Genomic DNA, 24801 nt, shown 5'->3' with positions numbered 1-24801 from the left:
AGTGAGCAAACGTTAAACCGCCACTGGTCAGTTGACCAACTACTGAATATTTGAATCTACCGTTAAAAAGTTAATCGATGGGAAGCGAGTAGAGTGTGACGTTTGTTTCTCTGTGCCGATGCCAATGAATCTAGCGAACTTATATATGTATATTAGCGTGGGACACGAAAAGAAATTTTACTCCTGTACACTTTTTGAGTACCATTTTGGTCCCATATCAACTGTGCAAAATTTCTGCTCGATCGGAGAAACTATATTTTAGCGCCAGCCGTTTTAAGTTTTCATACGATTCAATTCAATTCACTTTATTTATGAGATTTTCAGCCGTTGGCTGATTCATCTCATTATAATATTAAGGCTAACAATGTATACTACATGAATTTAAACCTAATTTACATAGTTGAGCTATTTGAAGAAGAAGTCCGAAAATACTCGATGCTGATTTCCATTAGGATTCGTGAGGCCCTGGTCGTGAGATGTTGTCAAATATCGCTGTACAATGCTGCGTCCTTGAGGAAGCGAATCAGTGATACTTCCCTATCCGGATCATTTCTCAGGGCATCGTGGATGGATCCGATGTCGTAATGATTGCGAAGGTCTTCAAATTTTGGACAGACACAAATAACATGTTCAACAGAGTTCCTTAGTCCGCAGAAATCACAGTGCTTATGGAAATTTGAACCACTGGTCATATTGTGAGAAATTCTCGTATGCCCAGTTCGAAGGCGTGAAAGGACCCTTTGGTCCTTCATGTTCTTTGTATCGATCCATTTATCGACGTCTGCTTTAATTTTACGTATGAAGACGTCTCTTCTGCTATGCCACTCTTGTGACCAGGCGTAGCGAACCGTATTATTTATCCATTTTTTTACATCTGCTCCCGGGATTTCCTTGGTGAAGTGTCGTCTTTTGGACCTACCCAGTGAGGCAAGTTTGTCTGCCGCCTCGTTTCCGGGAATGCCGCAGTTGGCAGGGACCCAAACGAAGGTGGTGCTGTTGCTGTGGTCCAAGATAGCTTGAATGGCTTGAATCCAAGGGTGTCGGGAAGAAGGTGAACTTAGGGCAAGTATAGCACTCGCGGAGTCTGTAAGGATTACGATAGGAGTTTCGGAGGGATGTGAGGTGGCAACAAATAGAGCTACAGCCTCTGCGGAAAAAATAGAGTAGATTTGCGGAAGGCTATGATGAATTTGGACATCTTGTCCGGCAATTCCGATTCCGACAGACTCGTGAGTTTTAGATCCGTCAGAATATCGTTGTGTGTGATATCGGTACTTGGTAGCTAGAAGCTGAACGACGTGTTTTCGTAGTGCTGCAGAGTTGTCACCGGCCTTGAACTGTCTTTTTATGGAAAAGTCCAAATTTGGGGGAGAAGATCGCCAACTTCTCGCTCCAGTCCAGTGGACCTCAGCAACTGGTGGGAGACTCTGGTTGGCTACCGATCTTAAGAGTCTGTTAGCCTCTTCGAGGATGAAGACCCTTGTGCGGCAATTGCGAGTGTTTTCCAGAAAACCAACAGCTTTTCTACTAACAGCAGCAGCTAACTTGTAAAAGAAGGGAAGAGAACCGACTTCTATGCAGGCTGCATCCGCTGGAGTGGAGGGAAGTAGGCCAGACACTATCCTGATGGCGTTATTGTAGACAGGAGCTAGCGTGTTAGTTAACGTTTCGGAAGATCTACATGTCAGTTCTGTCCCATAAAAAAGTTTGCTCTCTACAATTGCGCTAGAGATTCTGAGCCGAATGTTGCGATTGTTGCTCGCATGCTGTTTTGAGAGAGTCTTAAGCAGGTTCAACCTGGTTCTGCAATCCTTTTTGACTTCCTTACAGTGATCAATGAATGTTAGTCGGCGGTCGATACGAACTCCAAGAATGCGCACAGTTTTTCTAAATGGAATTTCAATACCGTGAATGGTGACCGCTTTGCGCGGTGGGCGGTGATTTGTTAGGCAGATGTGTGTTCGGGCGCTTTTTTCAGCTGACAAATGGAAGCCAGCCAAGTCAGCCCATTTGGAAACTGCGGTTACCGCTGCTTGAAGCTTCCTCCTTAGAGCAACAGGATGTTTCCCAACAGCTACAAGGACTACGTCATCTGCATACACAAAGATGTAAATGTCTTTTGGCAACGATTCGAAAATACCATTCATTGCTACCAAAAATAACGTGACAGCAATTACTGATCCTTGTGGGACTCCGGTCTCTTCTTTGGTTATTGCTGAACGATGGTTCCCGATAAGTACTTCAAATGAACGATTGGAGACAAAATTTTTAATGAAGTGGAGTACACTGCCACAAAGACCCCATTCCGCCAGTTTTTGGATGATAGCAGGTGTCCAGGCCCGATTGTATGCCTTTGCGAGGTCTAGTGTAGCAAGTTCTACGTGTCTGTTATTTCTCAAGGCATCATCCAGCACTTGGCCTAGAGTGGCGAAATATGTACCCGTTCCATGGCCGGGCCTGAAGGCGTGCTGTCGGTGGTCTAGAAAATTTCCTTCGTTGAGATACTGTATCAAGCGGCGATTCACCATTCTTTCTAGGACCTTCGAAATACAGCATGTTAGCGATATTGGCCGGAAGCTGTCTGGTTCATTGGCAGGCCCTTTAGGTTTTGGTATGGGAATAACCAGACTATGTCTCCATTCAGAAGGAAGAGTATTGTTTATCCACTCCTTGTTCAAAAGTTTGAGAAGACAACGTTTACCCATCTCCGGAAGATTTTGCAACATTGCGTAGCCAATATCATCTGGGCCCGAGGATTTACCCTTTCCTTGCTGAAGTGCAAAGTTCAGTTCTGAGAGGGAGAAAGGAATGTTGATTACGTGATTATTGTCTGGTGGGATTTGAATGTTGTTGATCGAAGTGGGTAGCACATTATTGGCTCTGATGAAAGTACGGTCGTATTTATCAATAGCGGAGAGATTTGCAAAATAGTCGGCGAGGACATTCGCTACTGTTTCGGGGTCACGCGTGTAGGTTCCTTGATGCTTGATGACCTGACCCGTAAACCTTCTTTTGCCGTTCAGGGCGTTCACTTTTTTCCATAATTCAGCTGGCGTTTGTTGCTCATTGATGCTGTCCAAAAAGTCAGACCAACTCTGATATTTGGCATCCCTGATAGCTTGCCGACAAGTGTTCCTCGCTTGTCGGTACATGGTTAGAGCATCCTCCTTTTGCGGATGGTTGTGAGGTAGTCGCTTGTACCGTCGTAGAGCTTTCCTTCTAGCTTTAACAATTTTTTTAATTTCTGGCGACCACCACGGAAGAGCCTTACGACCGGGGCTAGAGCTGGTTTTTGGGATGGTCTCTGTGGCAACTTTATGTATTGAGTCCATTAGGGAAGAGATGTTGGATGGTTCGGATTTGTCTAGAATGTCATCTATACGGTTTTGGTAAGTCTCCCAATCTGCTAGCTGGTAGACCCAGCGGGGTCGACGGGATGTTTTCGGTGGCTGGTCGTTAGTAAGGATGGTTATAGGGATGTGGTCGCTACCTAAGGGATCGTTGCCTGAAGCCCAAAAGAATCGGTTTGCGATGGAAGAGCTAATCATGGAAATATCGACAGCAGATTCTCTTCTGCCACTAATGTATGTTATGGACCCGTCGTTGAGAATAACAGAGTCTGTTGCTTCGGCTGCTTCTACCAAGATTGTTCCACGTGAATTTGCGGAAGGACTACCCCAGGCTGGTGGTGGCCGTTACAGTCTCCGAGGAAGATCCTTGGTTCAGGGATTTGTTTCCAAATTTATTCAAGCTGCTCGGTCAGATTAACAATATTTCCGCAGGGAAGGTAAAAGGAAATAATGGAAATAGGGAATGGATAATCTATGCGAATTGCAATTACTGGAAGGGAGGTATTCAGTTGTATTTGCTGGAATGGAATGTCGGCTAATATCCCGATGGCCACCGAGTGGTAAATGTTCTGATTGGTTTTCAGCGTCCATTTATACGCACCAGACAACGACTTACCCATTCCCGTTGAATTTGCTCGGTGAACTTCCTGTAAAGCTATCACCGTAGGTCGTATGTCTCTCACTAACATCCCCAGGTCCTCCAAGTTGTTGTAGAACCCGTTTATGTTCCATTGAAGAGCAAAAGCGGTTCCTGTCTTACCGTCTTGTGGGGAAGAGTCACACATCGACCCTCCAACCGATGACGGCAGATCGGCATTTCGTCCTGCCCTGGCCTTGTATCCCGCGTGGTCCTGAGGGGGGGAGCTTGGTTTCCCTCGCATCGACCCTCTATCCAAAGATGACAGATCACCATTTCGTCCTGCCCTGTCCTTGTATCCCGCGTAGTCCTGAGGGGGACAGCTCGGCTTCCCTCGCATCGACCCTCTATCCAAAGACGGCAGATCAGCATTTCCACCTGCCCTGGCCTTGTATCCCGCGTAGTCCTGAGGGGGAGAGCTCGGTTTCCCTCGCATCGACCCTCTATCCGAAGACGGCAGATCAGCATTTCCACCTGCCGTGGCCTTGTATCCCGCGTAGTCCTGAGGGGGAGAGCTCGGTTTCCCTCGCATCGACCCTCTATCCGAAGACGGCAGATCAGCATTTCCACCTGCCCTGGCCTTGTATCCAGCGTAGTCCTGAGGAGGAGAACTCGGTTTTCCTCGCATCAACCCTCTATCAGTAAAAGATGAGTAAGTACTCCGATTTCCCCTGAATTCGTAGCACCAAGTTGGCCAAGAAGAGCTTGCTTGTGGGACGGGAATCCCTCTATTGCGAGCTTGAAATTCGTCATACAAGGATGCGTTATGCCTTGTTTCTACTGGAATTGAAGAAGTCTTTCGATGGGTACAAATCACAGTTGTAGGAAGCTCATCAGAGCTGGTATCGGAAGCACGTTCTAGTTGTATGTGCGCTAATCGACTGTGCTGACTCGAGGTTCTATCTTGTTCGTGTTGTTGAGGTTGAGTGTGGGAGCAAGTAGTGCTGTTAGTTGTTTTCTTCCCAGCCGTATTGTATTCTAAAGCATTTTCCTTCGAATAAGGTTGATCGAACACAGAGTAATTAGATGTAGAATTTCTGTGGGCAGTTTACAGGCTGGGAAAACTGGACTGTTACTTATGCTTTTGGAATTCCGTCGATTATTATTTCGTCATTCGACGAAATATCATAGTCGACTTCAATTACTTCTTGGAATATTTGCATGTTGTCGTCACTGTCGGTTTCCGAGTTATGCGAGGTTTCATCATTCTTTTGACGTTTGGTTTTCGGGCTGTCCTGTGTGGGTATCTTCTTCTTGATTCCGGAGTTTGTTGGGGTATTGAGTTCTGCAGTATCTGGATTCGAGTTGGCTGGTTTCTTCTTACAACCGCCATTCGACGTACGCGTCTCCTTCTTATCGAATTTTGGTGTGATTTCTGCCTTCGTTTTGGGTGTTGTGGTAGGGGAAGCTGTGTTGACTATTCCTGGGGTGTAGACCTTGCGGAGTGTAGCGATTTCTTTATTTTTCTTTGTTAAGTCCTGCTCCAGATCTTTGACCTTACGGAGAAGGTCTTGGATTGTTCCATATTCCTTCACTGTAGATAACCTTTCTTGTGGTTCTAGACGTAGGAGTGATTCAAGTTGTTCGATCCTGGCGTCGCGTTTTTTTATTTCCAGGTCCCTGGCTTCAATTTGCTGGATTAGAGCGTCAATCTTGCTGTCTTTGCTGGTCATATCCTGCTGGAGTCTGTCTAGCTTTGTGGCCAGATCTTCGATTTTTTTCTCCTGATCTCCTTTTGCGACGGAGGCGTACGTGTTTCCTTTTCTCTGTTCGAATGTCCGCTTGGCCGCTGGATAGGAAATTCCCAAATCAACGCGTAGTCGTTGAATGTCTTCTTCGACTTTGTATTCTGGGCATTTTCTTGAGCTCAGAGAGTGTTGAGAGGATTGGCAGCGACTACAAAATACAGCTTCATTGCATGGGGTCTCACGATCACTGTGGTGATTTCCAGAACAGTTACCACAAACAGGTGTTTGTTGCTGACAGCGTGCCTTTGTGTGCCCGAATTTGTAGCATCCGAAGCACAACATTGGGGAGGGATAATAGGGCCGTGTACGACATCTCAACCAACCCACCTCAATGTGATTCGGTGCCACCGTGCCGCTGATGGTCAAGATGACCGTTGCAGTGTTCACTCTTTCTCTGCCTTCCAAGCGAGTGATTCGGCGAAGGTCGACGACTCCTTGGTCCAGGAGCTCGTCTTTGAGCTCATCATCCGTGTAGCCGACTGTTTCTTGGCAGCTTATAACGACCTTGGTTTTATTGAGCGTGGGGTGCTCAGCAATTTTGATTGCAGTTCCATCCGCTAGCTGATTCATTTGCCTCAATCGTTCCACCAAGCGATTGTTACGCAATTTCAGCACGTAGGTAGTTCCCTTTGCTTCGGGGAAAGCCCCGTCGATGGGTACGCCCAGGTAGGCTTCTACCGATTTCCTAAGTAGGAACGGCGCCTTCGGTATCGAACCTGTTGCAGCCTCCATCCTTAGTACGACCAGGTTACCACTATTCCCTTCAGGGTCGCCCCACTCAGGGAAAGTGCGGCCCGTGAATTGACCTCCCAGCATGTTTAACGGTCCCGGGCCCCCGCAGGGGCCGGGATTACTTCCCATGTCTTTTCGACTTCCTTTCGTCGCGTGCCAAATTTATTCGCGTTAATTCCCCTCGACTATCGAAAACTCCACCGTCCGTGGTGGCGCTACCAGGCTGAATCTATCTATATAACAGCGCTTCTTTGTTAGGCAGAGGTAGATTTGATTGATGCGGGCACTATAACAATAGGTTCACTGAGTTGTTTATAACTTTGAATGCAGTGTGCAGACTATCGTTCTGCGAGAAAGAAAGAAACACGACTGTTCGTCACGAGACCAACTGTCGAACTGAGTTTTCATACGATTTACTATGGGAAAAATCACTTTTTCAAAGAAATCGCCACAGGTTGCTCCTTAACCTCTAAAAATATATCGATGAATGATTTCTGTTAGAAATTGTATGATGAACAAACCCTCTGAAGAACGCAAAGCGATCTAAGGCATGTGGAAAAAGTTATTGACTGAAAACCGAATGGCATGCCAACGCTGTTTAACATGTAAGGAATAACAATAAATAATAAAATCTCGTCATTTTATCGATCGGGAAAGGTTTAATAACTTTTTCCACGAAAGTCGAAGACCGTAAATTCGGAGGTTTGATTTCTCGTGAAGTCATCTACAGAAATCATTCAACGACTTATTTTAGGGATCAATGGGTGACCTCAAGCGATTTTCCTTTGAAGAAGTAAATTTTCTCCATAGTAAATCGTATGAAAAACTAAGAATGGCGGGCGCTAAAATATAGTTTCTTCGATCGATCTGAAATTTTGCACGGTTGATATGGGACCGAAATGGAACTCAAAAAGTATACAGGAGTTGGAGTTTTTCCATTTTTTATATTTTCCCATATAAACCGTGTACCAGGCTAATGTATATGTCGTGCGAGCAGCTTTTATTCCACCAACTTTTCTCGGATCCTGTAGCCACTAACTGAATGATATCTTGAGAAGGCGCTTTTTCAGCCTTTTCATAATTGTTTAATAATAGTTATACGGCAAATTAACCGGAGATCAGGTGAATCAGTGAAATATCGAGCCGATGCACCGCGGTGTGGGAGAAAAACCAACAGCCGGAGGAAACTGGTATCATCCGGACATCTGCAACTGGTTCCTGGATCCTGTATCGCAGCACGGAAGCTCCGAGTAGCGTCGTTGGCATTTGTAATTCATCGCACTCGAAAACCAGGTGAGTTCGTTCTTATTTGTATTTCGTCAGCATTTCTGAGAGTCGCACAGAGTTTCAGCTTCAAGAAAAGCTGGCGGAAACTCAAATGGTTATTTTATATCAAGCATTCATCTATAATACCAGGAGCATTTTTTTACATTTATTTAATAGGCTCAGGCGCCTTTAGGCATTACGGGGCCGAAATTTTTAACTGTATAACCAGTTGATAATTACATTTAAAATAAACTATTTGAAGCTTCCACGAGCGGACTTTTTTGGCCGTATTTCTACTGATCCTGATGTCGCGAATTGTGCACGTCGTTGAATCCCCTGATCCTTGCTGGTACTTTATAAGTTGCTCGATTAACTCCGACATCTTGGCGATATTCTCACTAAAATTCGGCAGGCCCAGAAGCTCCGCCGCTGCGTCTATCTCTCTCAAACGTTCTTTGTCCATTTCCACCTCGATTCTTCCTAAAACTACCGTCGGTCTGCCTGATATCTTTTCCATTTCTTCGATTCCGTTGTCCACAATAATTTCTTCGTCCAATATTTCTACCACATCATCCGTAATCGTGTCCGTTGCGTTCGTTTGGGCAGCCGCACCTGTTTTCACAACCCCAGCGTATGTTAGTTGAGGCTTAACTTGACTCTTCTTCTCCTTTTTCTTCGCTGTTGGACAGGTATTCCTACGGTGTCCTTCCATTTGGCATGCAAAGCACTTTTCCTTAAGCCCTTCGTAATAAATTTTCGCCCTCAATTTACCGATATCCAATGCCGGTGGGATTTCATTTTCAATCACCATGTATCCACCCCGAACACCAGTATACAGGTGATCCAGGCCTAGGCCTGGTGGAAATTTTTCTCGCACCATCAGTTGAATTTAACCATATTTTTTCAGCGCAGAAGATAACTCCCCGAATAGAAATTGTAATGTAGAAAACATCAGCACACATCTATAAAACCTTAACATGTAATGTATATCGTTGTTCTCCTAATGTACTCAGACTTCAATGTAACATCTAAGTACACAGTAATACATAAGATTTACATGTAACATTTAAGTCAAACTTCAATGTGATGTTGAACTTAACATCACATAACATCCAAAGACAACATCTTCTAATGTTACATCAAAATCAAATGTCATATCGATTTCAATTGTTGCGCTCTTGAAACATCAGACTACATCTAACGACAGATAAATGTAATGTAACATTAGAATCAAACTTCATATTGATGTCGGGTGTTGCTCACTTGAAACATCAGAAAACATCTAACAACAGATGATTGTAATGTTACATTAGAATTAAATGTCATATTGTTGTCATGTGTTGCTCGCTTGAAACATCAGAATACATCTAACGACACATGAATGTAATGTAACGTTAGAATCGAACATCATTTTGTTGTCATATACTGCTCACTTGAAACATCAGAATACATCTTAACGACACACGATTGTAATGTTACATTAGAATTAAACATATTGATGTCGAGTGTTGCTCACTTGAAACATCAGAAAACATGTAACGACACCAGAATGCAACGTTACATTAGAATTAAACTTCATATTGATGCCCCACTCAATCATCAGAATGGGTTCAACTAAGCTCATTAATTTGACGTTTGAGCGGTGCCGTGTTTACAGAAAATGAACCTAAATAAATAACACAAACAACACGAAGCCGCTCAAAAGTCAAACAAGTGAACACGTGCATTTGTGCCAGGATTTGTGCAACAAAAGATAACTTTCCCCACACGTGTATAATTCATAACACAGGAATGCATGATACCTACACAAAATCGGCCAAATTCCGTTGGATTTTCTGTTAGACACACTTTTAAAATCAGCTCGTGCATCCACATAAGCCTGTATTTTGCTATAATTTAGGCATGGCAATATTGTTTAGTAGTTATACCGAAAACCATTAAAATTCCACAAAAATGTGAGCGAATGAGCTATTTTAAAATTTATGTGAATTTTACTCATTTTTGAGTGCCATGGAAGTTTACTTAAAATGAGTGACTTCACTTCAACGTTGCACGTCAAGTCTTTCTTTCCGCAGTTAAACTTCGTTTGGAAACCTGCGCTGAAAAGGTAGAGCGGAAGAAAAAGTAAATTTTTAATCAGTTTTGTGCCCGGTTCTCGTGAATATTTATCTTTTCGAATAGAAGTGAGTGTCAGTCGTCCGGATAAAATCAATAAAGACGCCGCGATGAAAAAAGACGAGTGAATTGGAAACTCCGAAAAAAAAAACAAGCTCCAGCTCCGACAGTGCTGTCATCTAATTGAATCGCGGGTGAATGAAGGGAGAAAACGGGAATTTCGGGCCGAATGTGATAGAAGAATACGTATGAGTGTTTTGATTCGAGCCTGAAGCTCGGACCGACGGAACTGCACCGGTAACTTCAGTTCCGGAAGGACTCCCCGCAAATTGACGACCGGAAGCAGCTCGGTAGGGAGCAACCGAAGGTCGTCGTCATCCAGTGGAAGCTGCTGTATTTGGTGCGGCAAGAACAATTATCCCCTGGGATGCGTTCTCCCGACCCAGAAGGGCACGAAGAAGCACCAGAAAAAGGCGACGACGACGGTAGGTAGTGGATCATTGACATCCCAGTTCTTCGGCGGCGATGGGTGACAGAAAGTTGCTTCACCTCGGCTTCGGCGCTGTCCAACAACGTCGTCCTCGTCGTTGTCGTCCGGTACGTTATCGACGGTCTCTAAGATCAATGGACGGAAGAGTAGTGGGAATTTCCCAGATCGAAAGTCAACCCGAATCAGTCTGGTGAGTCAAACTTTTATGTTTAAATATTACATCACATTAAATAAATCATACTTATGTACGCTAAAGTCCTTCTATGACATTTGGAGGATTTAATTAGTGAATAATTTCCCGATCACCACAAACTGCGAAATCTTGGATTTCGACTAATTTTTGGACGGAGATATTGAATATGAAATAATCTGGATACTCCTATAGAATTCAATGAATTAACTACATTGGCTGTTTTCCTACTCCCCGCATCGACCAATGTGGCGCTAGCTTCTATGCGCGAAAAATTGCTAAAAGTAAATCGCAAAAATATTGTATGGCGAATACCATCTAAAGGCAAATTTTTCAAAGTGGAACACATTATTCGAAAAAATATTTGGTAGTGGTTGTGCACAATGGTGACCACTATTATGCCTACCAAATATTTTTGTAGGAAGAGCTTTCTATTTCAAGTTATTCAAGTTTAGATGCTTTTCGCCATACAAAATTAAATGGATTTACTCCTGCTGATTGAAGGAGAAGTCGAGTAGGCGACGAATAACTACGCCTTAGCAACAGTTTATGTCAGATAAATAGTTAGAATAAATTTTCATTCCACATTTGTTAGTCAATCGATATAGACGTGTTTTATTACGACTACAGCCTCATATCATTTGTCCAAGAGGTTATGGGCCTTTATTGAAACTGTTACGTGGATTTTGGATCGTTGAAGAAAACCTTGAAGAATTTTGTCGGATCGTTTTTGGAGAAGATTGTCGAAACTTCGGAGCTGCTCAAGATGGATGCAAGCAAAGTCATCATGGAGCGCCTGAACAACCGCAATTATGAAGCCTGGAAGTTCCGGATCGAAATGCTGCTTATCCGTGAAGGTCTTTGGAAACACATTTCGGAGGAGATGCCAAACCCGATGACCAGTGAATGGAAGCAAGGAGATGATCGAACCAGGGCGACGATTGCGCTTTTCGTTGAAGACAGTCAGTACTCCATAATCCGAAATTGTCAAACGTCCAAGGAAACCTGGGAAGCTTTGAAGAAGCACCACCAGAAAGTGTCGCTTACGTCTCGTGTTACGCTGCTCAAACGGATTTGCCAGTTGCAGTTCCAGGATGGGGACGATATGGAGCAACATCTTCAGGAGATGGAAGGTTTTTTCTCGCGCCTATCAAACGCTGGCCAGAAGCTTGATTCGCAGTTGATGGTCGCTATGGTCCTGAGAAGCCTACCGGAAGCCTATGATACGTTGACGACAGCACTCGAGAGCCGTTCAGATGACGAGTTAACAATGGATTTGGTAAAATCGAAGTTACTGGATGAATCCATGAAGCGAAGGAAGAATCTACCCCGCGGTGAGTCAATTCTACGAGTCGAATCAACCAAGAAGACGATTATTTGCCATTCTTGTGGAAGACCGGGTCACATCAAGAGGGATTGTCGCCAGTTGCCTGGTAAGAAGATAGAGGAATCCCGCCGGAAGTTCAAGCCAAAGGCGAAGGCTGCAGCAGTGGAAGAGGAGAAATCGTTTTGCTTTGCGGTACGGAACGAGCGCCATACGAATGCTGTCTGGGTCGTCGATTCCGGAGCAAGCACCCACATGTGTGCGGAAAGGAGTTTTTTCAAGCACTACGAACAACAACCAGGACTAACCGTTGCGTTGGCAGACGGAAGCGAAGTCAATGTCGCCGGAAGAGGTTCCGGAACAATTTGTTGTGCAGTTGACGGCGAAGAGAAAGAAGTCACCCTCAATGAAGTTCTACACGTCCCGAATTTGGATACGAACCTGGTGTCCGTTGGAAAACTAACCGAAAAAGGAGCTGAAGTCACGTTCACTGGAGAAGAATGCAAAATATCGAAGAATGGACGAGTCGCTGCTGTTGCCGTGAGGAAGTCAGGACTGTACCACCTTGAAACGAAGAAGCACAATCCGATTGTCGCTGCTGTCATGAAGCATACTGAAAACTGTATTCACCATTGGCATCGAGTACTGGGGCACCGTGATGAAGAAGCGATCCAGAAGATGGTACGGGATGACCTTGCCACTGGTGTCAAGATTCGCAAGTGCAACGTGAACCACGACTGTGAGTGCTGTATGGAAGGTAAGATGACCCGTCTACCTTTCCCCAAGCAAACTGGAGCACAATCGACGAGGATGCTTGAGCTGATCCATACGGACGTATGCGGGCCAATGAATACCGTTACTCCAGGAGGAGCCCGCTACTTTATGACCATAATTGATGACTTCACCCGTTTCTGTGTCGTATATTTTCTGGAGAAAAAGTCGGAGGTTCCGGATAAGATTGAAGAATTCGTCCAGATGGCGGAGACCCGTTTTGGAAAGCGGCCTGCAGTCATTCGCGCAGACAATGGAGGAGAATACAGATCCAGACGATTGGGAAGTTTCTACCGTCAAAAAGGAATCACAGCGCAGTTCACAGCCGCATACAGCCCCCAGCAGAACGGGATTGCGGAACGGAAGAATCGAAGCCTTGTGGAAATGGCGCGCTGTATGCTTATCGATGCATCCATGGACTACAAGTACTGGGCAGAAGCGGTGAACACAGCCAACTACGTTCAGAATATGTTACCAACCCGTGCTACCGAGAAGACCCCCTATGAAGCCTGGTATACGAGGAAGCCAGATTTGAAGCACATGGATATCTTCGGCTGCAGTGCGTTCGTCCATGTTCCTGACGAGAAGCGGACCAAGCTAGAACCGAAGGGAATGAAGCTCACATTCGTCGGATATTCGGATTCCCAAAAGGCGTATCGTTTGGTAGATTTGGCAACCAACAAGATTTACCACAGCAGGGATGTCCGTTTTCTTAACGAAAGCAAACCGTTAATGAAAAATACAAGACCAGCTGAATTAGTGGAGTACGATTGGAATCTGGAGATACACCGTGACGTAGCAGATGAACCAAACGTTGAAGTATACGATGAAGAAGAGATGCCGTTGTCTTCGGAAGGAGAGGATGATTTTCTGGATTGCAGTCAAGGGACACAAACCGAGGATTCGAGAAGTGAAACCGATGAAGATCCGGAGACACCTGTGACTGTTAGACGATCTGAGAGATGCACTAAAGGACTCCCGCCGGTTCGATATCGTGAGGCCATCGGAATGGTGAAATCAAACGTTCCCGAACCACGCACGATCAAGGAAGCTATGGAAAGTATAGAGAAAGACCTGTGGAAAGCGGCAATCAAGGAGGAGTTACAAGCCCACGAGGAAAATGGCACGTGGAAAGTGGTACCCCTCCCGGCCGGACGAAAGACCATTGGATGTAAATGGATTTTTAAACGGAAGGAAGACGAAAAAGGAAACGTTGTTCGCTACAAGGCGCGTTTGGTAGCGCAAGGATTCACACAGAAATATGGAACAGATTACGATGAAGTGTTCGCCCCCGTCGTCAAACAAGTGACGTTCAAAGCTTTATTGTCTGTGGCTCACCAACGGAAGATGCTCATCAAGCACATAGACGTGAAGACCGCCTACCTAAATGGAGAACTCCAGGAAATGGTTTTCATGCGGCCACCGCCTGGCTGTGATTTTGGGGACAGCAAGTTAGTATGCCACCTCCAAAAAGGGATTTATGGATTGAAGCAAGCAGCTCACATCTGGAACAAGAAGCTTAATGCAGTTCTCCAGAGACTTGGATTCAAACCCTCCGAAAACGATTCGTGCCTGTATTCGAAACGCAACAGTGATGGGACGATGTCGTACATTGCCGTGTACGTTGACGACTTGGTAGTTGCCTGCAATTCGGAGGAGGAGTATGAAGCCATCGTGAGGAACCTTAACAACCATTTCAAGGTAACGTCTTTAGGAGACATCAGGCATTTTCTTGGAATTCGAGTAACCCGGACCAACGAAGGTGTGTCACTGAGCCAGAAAGTGTACATACAAAAGCTGCTGTCACGTTTTGGATTGCAAGATGCCAAACCCTCGAAAATACCCCTTGATCCCGGATACATACAGCCAAAGGAGGAGAATACTGAAGCGTTGCCGAATAATCACCAGTTCGCAAGTCTAATTGGTGGATTGCTATATGTATCTGTTAACACAAGACCAGACATATCGGTTGCTGTATCCATCCTAGGACGCAAGACTAGTAATCCCTCTCAAGCTGACTGGGTTGAAGCAAAAAGGGTTCTTCGGTATTTTTTTTTTTTTTTTTTTTTTTCACATTCGCAGCAATTTATTTCATCAATATAGTTTAACAATGACAAAAATCCTACTAGCTACCCAATGAACCGTAGTTCTTTGAAGGGCTGGCTAATGGTTCTATATACTATTAGGCATCATTACTAATCTATACATGGCATATTATTTCATCTTCAGCGCAAAAAAAACTATTAATTAGGTTTATTACAAAAATTTCAATTCATTAAAAATATCGCAGTAAACTACCATTAAAATGATTTTTGAGCTTGTTTGTAAACATGATTAAAGTTGTTGAATTCCGTATTTCTGTTGGTAAATTATTGTACGTGATAATTCCATCATGTGTCAACCGCTTCCTTCCATATTCAGTTCTGATTCTGTACAACTGAAAGTTATTTGATCCTCTCGTGTTATGAGCATGACTTTGCCTTAGAATTTGGTGATTAGAATGTGTTTTCTCTAGTGTTGTAATTTTGAAGATGTAGATCATTCTTTTATACTCATGTAAAGCTTGGATAGGTAGAATGTTTTTGGCTACTTCTTTAAAAAGTTGCAGTTTTGGGAAGGTATAGGGTAATTTAAAGGCGGCTCTTAGTGATTTGTTTTGCACAAATTTAAGTTTTTGGAGGGCAGTTTTTGGTGCAGCACCCCAAATGCTTATTAAATATTGCAGCTTAGAATGTACGTGGGAGAAGTAAATGTTGAGTAAAATTTTTGGAGGAATAAAGTACGATAACTTGCGAATCAAACCGCATATTGGGGATAATTTTTTGACTAGATCGTTAATATGCGGGCGCCAAGATAGTGTTTCATCTAAAATCAAACCTAAATACTTGTACTCACTAACTTGTTCTACAGAAACTTCACCTAGAGTTACGTTTAAATTAGTGTTTACACGGTTTCTCAGGGATCTGAAAACGATTGTTTTGGTTTTAGTTGCATTCAACGATAACATGTTTTGAGTAAAGTAATCATTAAGTATCGATAAATCCGTTTGCATGTCAACTTGAATATTAGAAATATGTTCTCCGATATAAAAACTAGCCGCATCATCAGCAAATAATCTCAATTTTCCTTTCAAAGGTAGGTTACCCATATCATTTAAATAAAGTAAAAACAATAAAGGACCTAAGCTACTACCCTGTGGCACTCCTATTGAAAAAGGCTTGAGCGAACTACGGTTTCCAAATATTTCAACAAATTGTGACCTACCATTCAAATAGCTACTGATAAGATGACCTGCAACGCCTCTAATACCTAATGAATTCAGCTTTGATTTTAAGATTTCATGATCTATTGTATCAAAAGCTTTGCGTAAATCGATAAACAGCCCACCAACTATCTTCTTCGAATCAAAAGCACTAAGAATATCATCAACTGACTCTATGCAAGCAGTTTCTGTACTCGAACCTTCCCTAAATCCAAATTGATTGTTGTATAGAATGTTGTTTCGTTTCACAAAAGACATTATTCGTTTAGCAAGTACCTTTTCAAAAATTTTGCTGAAAATAGAAATCGTAGAAATTGGTCTATAATTTCCTATATCCTCGGGATCACCACCTTTAAAAATTGGAATGACTCTAGTTGTTTTCAAACAATTTGGGAATTCTCCTTCTGATATGCATTTATTGAAAATTCTGGTTAGAATATTGGAAAATAATTCTCTATTTTTCTGCACGTCTTGAGCAGATATTTTATCGGGACCTGGACTTTTATTGGGTGATAATTCTATTATGATATTATTGATTTCTGCCTCTGACACCGGTTCAAGGAACAAGGATCGTTCGACTGGGTGTATAGTTCTATATTTATTGAAATTTCTGCTACTGTGCAAACTACTTGCTAATTCTAAACCTATTGACGTGAAGTAGTTATTGAACTGCGATGCTATACTCAAAGGATCAGATAGGATTTGACCATCTATTTTAATAGGAAAGTTCTGAGAACGGTTAACTTGTTTCCCAAGTAGAATATTGATATTTTTCCACATTTTTTTAGTGTTCCCGTCACTGAAGACAGATTTGTAAAAATTTGTTTTGGCTAACTGTTTTGCAGCATGCAATTTTTTATTGATATGCTTTATTAGCTCTAATGTTTGATTATCGTTGGGCCTTCGTTTATGTTTTCTTAGTAGTTTGTTTTTCATCTGCATAAGCTTCCAAACATCGAAACTGATCCATGGACATGCTTTTTCTTTAACTTTCACTTCGATTTCAAATGATCTAGTATGCTTGGTTCGTAGCTCGTTATAATTATCAATAATTGCCAGAAGAGTACTGTTCGGGTTTAAATTATCTGGGATGCTGCTCAAAAACTGCGAAAAGTCAGAGTGAAAGGAATGCTTATTCAGAATGTTTTTCATTAATTTAATACGCTTTACCTTAGTATTTAATTCAAATCTAGTTAAAATTGGTATATGATCGCTTATATCGTTAAAAATTGTGCTATTTGTGACAGTTACAAACTTATCCACATTGCATATCACGTGATCGAGAATATTCTCACTTGCAGGTCTAGTAGAAAATGTATTAGTGATCTCAAAAAAACTTGAAGAAAGAAGATTTGTGTACTCTGAGACAATCGAATTAGATTTATTAACTGCAATATTTATGTCACCAAGTATAACAGTAGGAGATTGCATATAACTTTCCATCACAGACTCAATAAATTGTTTGAATTCAGTCATTTCCGAAGATGGAGGGCGGTAAACAGCACAAATATATAAACTATCAGATTTGGGTAGCTTAATGCGGATTTTAATAAACTGAAAGCTTAATTCTCCGTTATCCGTTTTAACGGTTTCAAACTCATACGCATCACTTATAAAAACCATTAACCCACCACCTCTCCTATTAACCCTACTGGAATTTACCCTTCTAAAACCGGGAATATTATAATACATTTCATTTTCTTTAGAAATCCACGTTTCAGACACAACAATTATATCGATCTTAGCTTTCAATTCATTAATAAATAAAAGAAATTCATCAAACCTCGAGAAATCATTCAATCCACGTACATTTTGTTGTATGATATTCATATAGTTTTTATGCTCAGAAAAATCAGAATTAATATTTATGTTGAACTCATTTACATCAGCAAAATTGAAATTATTTATTTTTGAATTCATCGTTTTCCCTTTTTTTACTTTTTACTTTTTGAACCTTTTCTCACCGAAGGTCTTTTCTTGTGTTTGGATAAATACCTCAAGAACAATATCGTTTGGAAGTTTGATCTTGTTGAGGGCTTATCTCTGATGCTGTACGTTTCACATTCTCTTTAGTAAACTTATTTTGTGCATTAACTACGTCATTCCAGTTCCTTATTTTGATAATGGAGGAATCATCATCCTTTTTAATCAATACCACACTATTACGCCCAATCCAAACATACTGAATGCCCATTTCTTTTTGCTTCGATTTCAACTCCTTGTAAATCATCTGACTTCGCCTGGTGGCTTCCTCTCGGATGAAGATCGCAGACGCCGATCCTCTAATCGTCCAGCTTCCATCAAAATCGGTTGATTTTACGTTTTGCAGTTGCCTAGCGATGTCCATGAACTTCTTTCTACACTCCGAGCTTTTGAAGGTGACTCGGATTGGAGGGCAGACCATGGACTTGTTCCTTTGAGGGAATCGGAATACTGAAAGAATGTCGTTCCTGGTGATCAGCTGCGGTTGTTCGTAGGTAATCCGGTTGATGATCGTTTGCACAATGTCCCCAGTACTCTCATTGGCTAATAACGGTACACCAAAAAACATGATATTGTTGGCTATTCGCTCCTTATGCAAGTACTCTACTTCGCCCTCTAGTTCATTTACAGCACCTTCTAGTTGAGAGCAACGTTCCTTTAACTCCTCCTGTTCTCTACCTAGTTCTTCGTGTCCAACTTGCAGATTACGTATATCACTAAGCACGGTGTCCAGTTTTTCGGTCAGCGCATCCTTGATGACGGTCGAGATGTAGTCCTTATCATCCTCGCACAGTTTTCTGTTTGCTGAGAAAGTAGTAAACCTCTTGAACATTTGTTCACATTTCGTAGAGCAGAAGTATGGACTGCCTGATAGTTTGCTCAACAGATCCTTGTTAATATTTTTGCATTTGTAGTGATAACTATTGAAGCAACAGTCACAAGTAATCATGCAATCCGCTGACTTTTCTGTACGCTCACAGATCTTGCACGTAGCTGTATCCATGATAGGGCTGGCTAGGAAGCAGATGAAGTACACGGCAGCAACAGCAACAGAGGTCGGGTAGCACCAGAAGCAACAGCAACAACAACAGGTAGCACCAGCAGCAACAACAGCGAACAGCTCGATCAGTCGTTTCCGTACACAAAGGTCGATGAAATTGAATGGGTCGATGAACAGTATTTTAATCGGTGGATCAGGTTCGGGACAGGGTGGGATGGATGAGGAAGGGAAAAACTGATAGGGAGATATCTTTAGGGATTGGCCGTAGATGACAGTCACTTCACTGTGTGTTTGAGATGTCTACCAAACACAAATGTCCATTCGCATCTCTTATTATTTGTTCGTGTATTGGACTATCATGCGACTGTATAGAACATAATCGTGCCTCGTGGGAAATATTGTTCAACTATAAAGTCCTTTTTATCGCGTCTTATGCCCAGCGAAGGGCGATATTTCACTTCACGGTTACAGTTTTGGTATTTTCCAGCACTTTAATATAGGTTTCACTGATTTTCAGTTTTTTTGTCGGTCGTATTTGTTGGAAAAAAAATCCTCTTCTTGCTAAAGATGTTTATCAGTTAACAGTGATGCCAGTATTTAAAAGGAACCATCAATCATGAGCTGATTCTAGGACAGGATTCGTCTGAGCTCGAAGTTTTTGTGGATGCTGATTGGGCCGGCGATGCCCACGATCGAAAGTCAACATCTGGATTTCTTTTTCGCTATGCAGGAGGAATGATTGGATGGAACGCCAAGAAACAGGACAATGTTACCCTAAGCAGTACTGAAGCGGAATATGTAGCTATGGCTGAATGCTGCAAGGAACTGAATTGGATACTTCGTATACTTGACGACCTCGGAATCAAAACCACGTTACCAGTGAAAGTGAACGAGGATAATCAGAGCTGTATCAAGCAACTAAGTTCCTGCAGCATCAACAGACGATCAAAACATATTGAAACTAAGTACCATTTCATCCGACAACTCAAACAAGATGGCGTCATTGAACCGCAGTATTTGGCAACCGAACATATGATTGCGGATATGATGACTAAACCTCTGTTGAACACCAAGCTTACGAAGTTTCGTGAATTGGCCGGAGTCATCTCGTCGAGGAGGAGTGAAGGAGAAGTCGAGTAGGCGACGAATAACTACGCCTTAGCAACAGTTTATGTCAGATAAATAGTTAGAATAAATTTTCATTCCACATTTGTTAGTCAATCGATATAGACGTGTTTTATTACGACTACAGCCTCATATCATTTGTCCAAGACTGATCAACTGTGGCTCCGCGCAAAGCGGGTAGTCCATTGGAGATTTGTATTTTGCAAACTCTGACGAGATTTTTTTCAAAGTATTTTTCAGGGGATCCCAGAGAACTTATTTCTAGTTTCAGTCACCCATGGTGGTGCAGAGGGCCGAATTAGGTTTTTAAATTTTGTAATTTTTAAATTTTAAATCTTTTTCTGAACCACTATGATTTTTTTCATACTTTTAGAATTTTGTTTGAATAAATAGGGTTTGTGTGCCATCATTAATCTCACGCTCCCAATTTCATCCTATTCGAAAACAAGCGATTACGGCACCGATTGATTCCGTTCTTTTTGTTTTCATGCATGCTCACTTCTAACAAAAAATATGATTCATCAGGAACTTTCTCCAGGCATTCCTCGAGGAATTCTTCCTGACATTTTTCCAGGAATTTCGCCTGAGATTCGTCCAGAAATTACTTCAGGAATTCCTCCAAAAATTCCACCAGGAATTCCCCTAGGAATTTCTACAAGAATTTATCCTGGAATTCTTCAAAGCATTCCTCCATGGATTTTTCCAGAGATTACTACAGGAATTCATCAGGAATTTCTTTTGGAATTCCCCCAGGAATTCCTCCAAAGATTTTTTCAGGAAATATTTCGGGGATTCCTCCGAGAATTCCACCAGGAATTCTTGCAGATGTTCCTCAAAGAATTCTTTCAGCGATTCCTTCAAAAATTCCTCCAGCTATTTCTCCAGGAATTGCTTCAGAGACTCTTCCACGAATTCCCCCAGGAGTTCTTCCAGGAGTCCAGGAATTTATTCAGGAAATCCGTCAGGGATTCCTTAAGAAATTCTTCCAGGATTTTCTCTACCAATACCTTCTAGAATTTTTCAGGGATTCCTCCAGGCATTCCTCCAGGAATTCTTCCAGATTTTCCTCCAGGAATTGATGCAGGGATTCCTCCAGAAATTCCCTTAAGAATTCATCCAGGAGCTGCTTCATGGATTCCTCCAGGAATTTCTCCAAGGATTCCCCCAGGGATTTCTCCAGGAATTCTCTCGAGGTGTTCTCCAGTAATTCCCTCAGAAATTCCTCAAGAAACTCAAGGGAATTACTTCAGGGATTTCTCCAGAGATTTCCCAAGGGATTCCTTTAGGAAATCCTTCAAAGATTCGTCCAGGAATTCTTCTAAAGATTCTTCCAGGAAATCATCCTGAAATTTCTCAAGCGATTATTTCAGAATTTTCTCCAGGGATTCCTTCCAGACTTCTTCAGGAGATTTCTCCACGAATTCCTCCAGGGATTCCTTAATGAGTTCTTCCAGGGATTGCTCCAAGAATTCATCCGAGAATTTCTCCAGGAATTTGTCCAGAAGTTCCTCCAGGCATTTGTCCAGGATTCTCTCTAAAGATTTTTCCAGGAATTGCTTCAGGGATTTCTCCAGAAGGATTCTTTCAGAAATTCCTCTAGCATTTCCTCTAGTGATTCCTCCCAGAATTCATCCAGGAGTTTCTCCAGGTATACTTTGAGGAATTCATCCAGGGATTTCTCCGGGAATTCCTTTAGGGTTTCTTCAGAAATTCATCCATGCATTCCTGTAGGCTTTCTACCAGAGATTCATCCAGGAATTACTTCATAGATTTTTCCGGCAATGCTTCCAGTGAATTCTTTCAACGATTGCTCCAGGAATTCGTGGAGAACGACTGACCTATCTTATTTCATGGTGACCCTTCCAAGTAAGCAAGAAGTTACAGCTGCATTGGCGATTAAAAATTGAGGTTATGTCGTGTAATTTTGAAAGTTTGAAAGGGAAATACCAGTTCCCCATCGATTTTTTCTACCCGGTTTTCACCAAAAAGATTATCTGAAACGACTCAAATATGCGACTGAATTGCGATTATACCAGGATAATTTTAATTTGATTCTATAATTGCTCAATTCCACTTTAAATCTGCCTACATTGGGTCCTTTAAAGGAATCCATGGAATAATTTCCCTAAATCGAAACTTTAAAATTAATTAAATTAAAATTAATTTATGTGGAGCGAACCTGGTGTGGTGCTATGAACACAAGACTATCACGCCGAGGATCTGGGATCGAATCCCATTCCCGACATACTCACATAATGTGGTTATGCGTGGTCCCGAGATGAACTAGCCTAGGGTTAAAAATCTCGTTAATACAGACAAACAACAAATGTGGAGCCTCGTAGCCGTGCGGTTAGGGTCACCAAGCTTCTAATCGCACCATGGTGGGGTGAGGGTTCGATTCCCGCTCCAGGAATTTTCTTGAGAATAGTTTCTTCTCCGTATCCACTGGTACATGCTCCGTGTGTCCCTTGTCTAGTGTTAATTTTCATTCAGTCTGTGCAGCCTTTGGCTGAAGACGGTGTCCGCGTCTTTATAAAATTAATTTAAAGTTTGTATGTACCTAAATGTTTTTTTTTCTTCGGAACCCTTAAAGTGAGTATATCACCTTGGAATAGTGCGTTACGGCGCAAGGACTACCACATTAAAATTTGATCATGCTATTTTCCTAACAAATGTAGTCAGGCTCCTGTAGGAACAATCCAGAATCAAGGTTTGATGTAGGGTAGAAGCTTCAGTTTTGGCCAGTCCGGAGTTTTGGCCATAGTGCGGTATTGAGCCTGTTGCGATCTAAATCGGCGTAAATTTATTTTTTACTAGTAGATCCTGATACAATATGATGATTACATCTGTGAAACCACACATTTTAATTAAAAACTGGAAGAAAAAAATATATTTCCTTAAAAAATCTGCTCCCATATATCTATTTTGGCCAGGGTGCTTCTAATTTGGCCACTCCCATAAGAAATACACGTGATTGGCCAAAATAGAATCCAAACTTAAGAATATGGCCAAAACTGCGGCAGAGCTTCTATTTTGGCCAGTGCCACTTTTAATACAAAAATCAAGTATTGGCATGATTTCTGCATTTTTCCTTCAAAATATAGATTGAAACCTTTCTTTTGACGCATTTATTGTTTTCATAGGATTATTGGTTATTTTTATAAAAATGATTTCCCTTAGACTGGCCAAAACCGGTGCCCGCACCCTAGTGATATTTTTTCGGTGTGTCTGTTGGTGTGTTTAGTGTTTGCTGATAATGAACATATTCTTTCGGGAGGATTCAGGTAGGTTTATTATATAATACAGGAACTATGGTAAGGTGTATAACCATTGCAAGCGTATCACGAATAGCTTATTCAATGAAATATGTTGATACAGTTTTCCTTTCCAGATTTTCGGCCACCCAGTTCTGCAGCGGTCAATATGAAGAAACAGATCAGATGAATTATGCAGGCAGCTGTTTCAACACAAACAATATTTTGTGCGCCTCAACGTTCACCAAACGTATCCTTTGGAGTCTACCTTCCCACTAACAATACCCAAATTCCCGAGACACCTTGGCCTGAGCGATCGTAAAGCTATAAGCATATATGTACATCTTTCATAGGTGTCCAAAACTAACCATTGTATTGATGAGAAGTTGTTATTAACTATTCGAATTTCTTTTGTTGTCCAATAGATTGTGTAAAATGCTACAAATTTGATCAAGCACGCCGTAAAATTCGTCACCCATGATTTGGCGCCTACATCAGTGGTCTAACGACTCTTCGCGTTCTCGGCACTAGTTCATTTATTTATTTCGTCAAACATACCGTAGACTACATTTTCACTTAACTATATCACTTAATAACTATATTCTATTATATCTCAAAGATCTAAAATATTTTCTCAAATTTGTTCTAGACATGGTCAAACTAATAGATGCACAGTGCTGATTATAATGGTTCATCATTCGATTCAAAGGACCAAATTTTGCATAATCTGTTCTATGTTTGTTTAGAGCAAATATATTACGACCTCTCAATAGTCTAGCAGGAGCATAGAAATTTATACATGATAGTAAGTTGGCGGAGTCGATGCGTTGAGATATTAAATCATTTATAAACGAAACCATGGCAAATTCGCGACGCTCCTTCAAAGTTTGAATATCTATAAGCATGCATCTAGCTTCATATGAAGGCAGTGGAAATGTTGACCAACCTAACTTGCGTAAGGCATATAGGAGGAACTGCTTTTGTATTGATTCGATTCGATCCTCATGTGTTACCATGTAGGGAGACCATACTATGCTACAGTATTCTAGAACTGATCTTACATAAGCGACGTACAATGTTTTTATCGTGTATGGGTCCTGAAAGTTGTAGCTAAAACGCTTAATGAAGCTTAACATATTAGTTGCTTTATGAGTGATAGCGTTATAATGATCGGTGAAAGTTAATTTAGAATCTAAGATAACACCTAAATCTCTAATTCTATTGCACTTTTCAACTTCTTGGTTTCCTAAAGATACAATTATTGGTGGTGTACTATGTTTTCTGCTGTACGTAATTGAATTACATTTTTTCACGTTTAACTGCAGCAGGCTTTTACTACACCATTGGTCAAATATCCGTATTTCTCTCAAAAAACATTCTCTGTCTTCTTCATTTTTTATTTCAATAAAGAGTTTCATATCATCAGCGTATATAAGGATTTTGAGATGCTTTAGAATATACGTGATATCATTTACAAACAATATGAAAAGCAAAGGTCCTAAATGTGAGCCTTGGGGAACTCCTGATGATACGTTGATAGGTTCTGACTTCTTC

General features: G+C 41.8%; 2 protein-coding genes across 2 annotated transcripts in view; both read right to left on the bottom strand.

Moving 5' to 3' along the window:
* LOC109408430 (synaptic vesicular amine transporter) overlaps positions 1–24801 on the bottom strand; it is a 230480-nt gene that overhangs the window by 818 nt on the left and 204861 nt on the right. The window lies entirely within an intron of this gene.
* Positions 300–4948, bottom strand: LOC134291132 (uncharacterized). Its single transcript, XM_062858492.1, has 2 exons — positions 3967–4948; positions 300–2791 (listed from the first exon to the last, which is right to left on the bottom strand). Exons 1-2 carry the CDS (start codon positions 4613–4615, stop codon positions 483–485), a joined length of 2958 nt encoding a protein of 985 aa, XP_062714476.1. The 5' UTR covers positions 4616–4948; the 3' UTR covers positions 300–482.

This window comes from Aedes albopictus, chromosome 3 (genome assembly GCF_035046485.1).
Source record: "Aedes albopictus strain Foshan chromosome 3, AalbF5, whole genome shotgun sequence".
Classification (NCBI taxonomy): Eukaryota; Metazoa; Arthropoda; class Insecta; order Diptera; family Culicidae; genus Aedes; species Aedes albopictus.
This window is presented reverse-complemented; position numbering and strand designations above follow the sequence as displayed.

Excerpts from the sequence above, each read along its gene's own strand:
- LOC134291132 (XM_062858492.1), bottom strand. The coding sequence starts at position 4,615 with ATGCGAGGAAAACCGAGTTCTCCTCCTCAGGACTACGCTGGATACAAG. Across the intron at positions 2,792-3,966 it reads AGCAAATTCAACGGGAATGG|AACTGAACTTTGCACTTCAG; the intron begins GTAAGTCGTTGT and ends TCTCCCTCTCAG.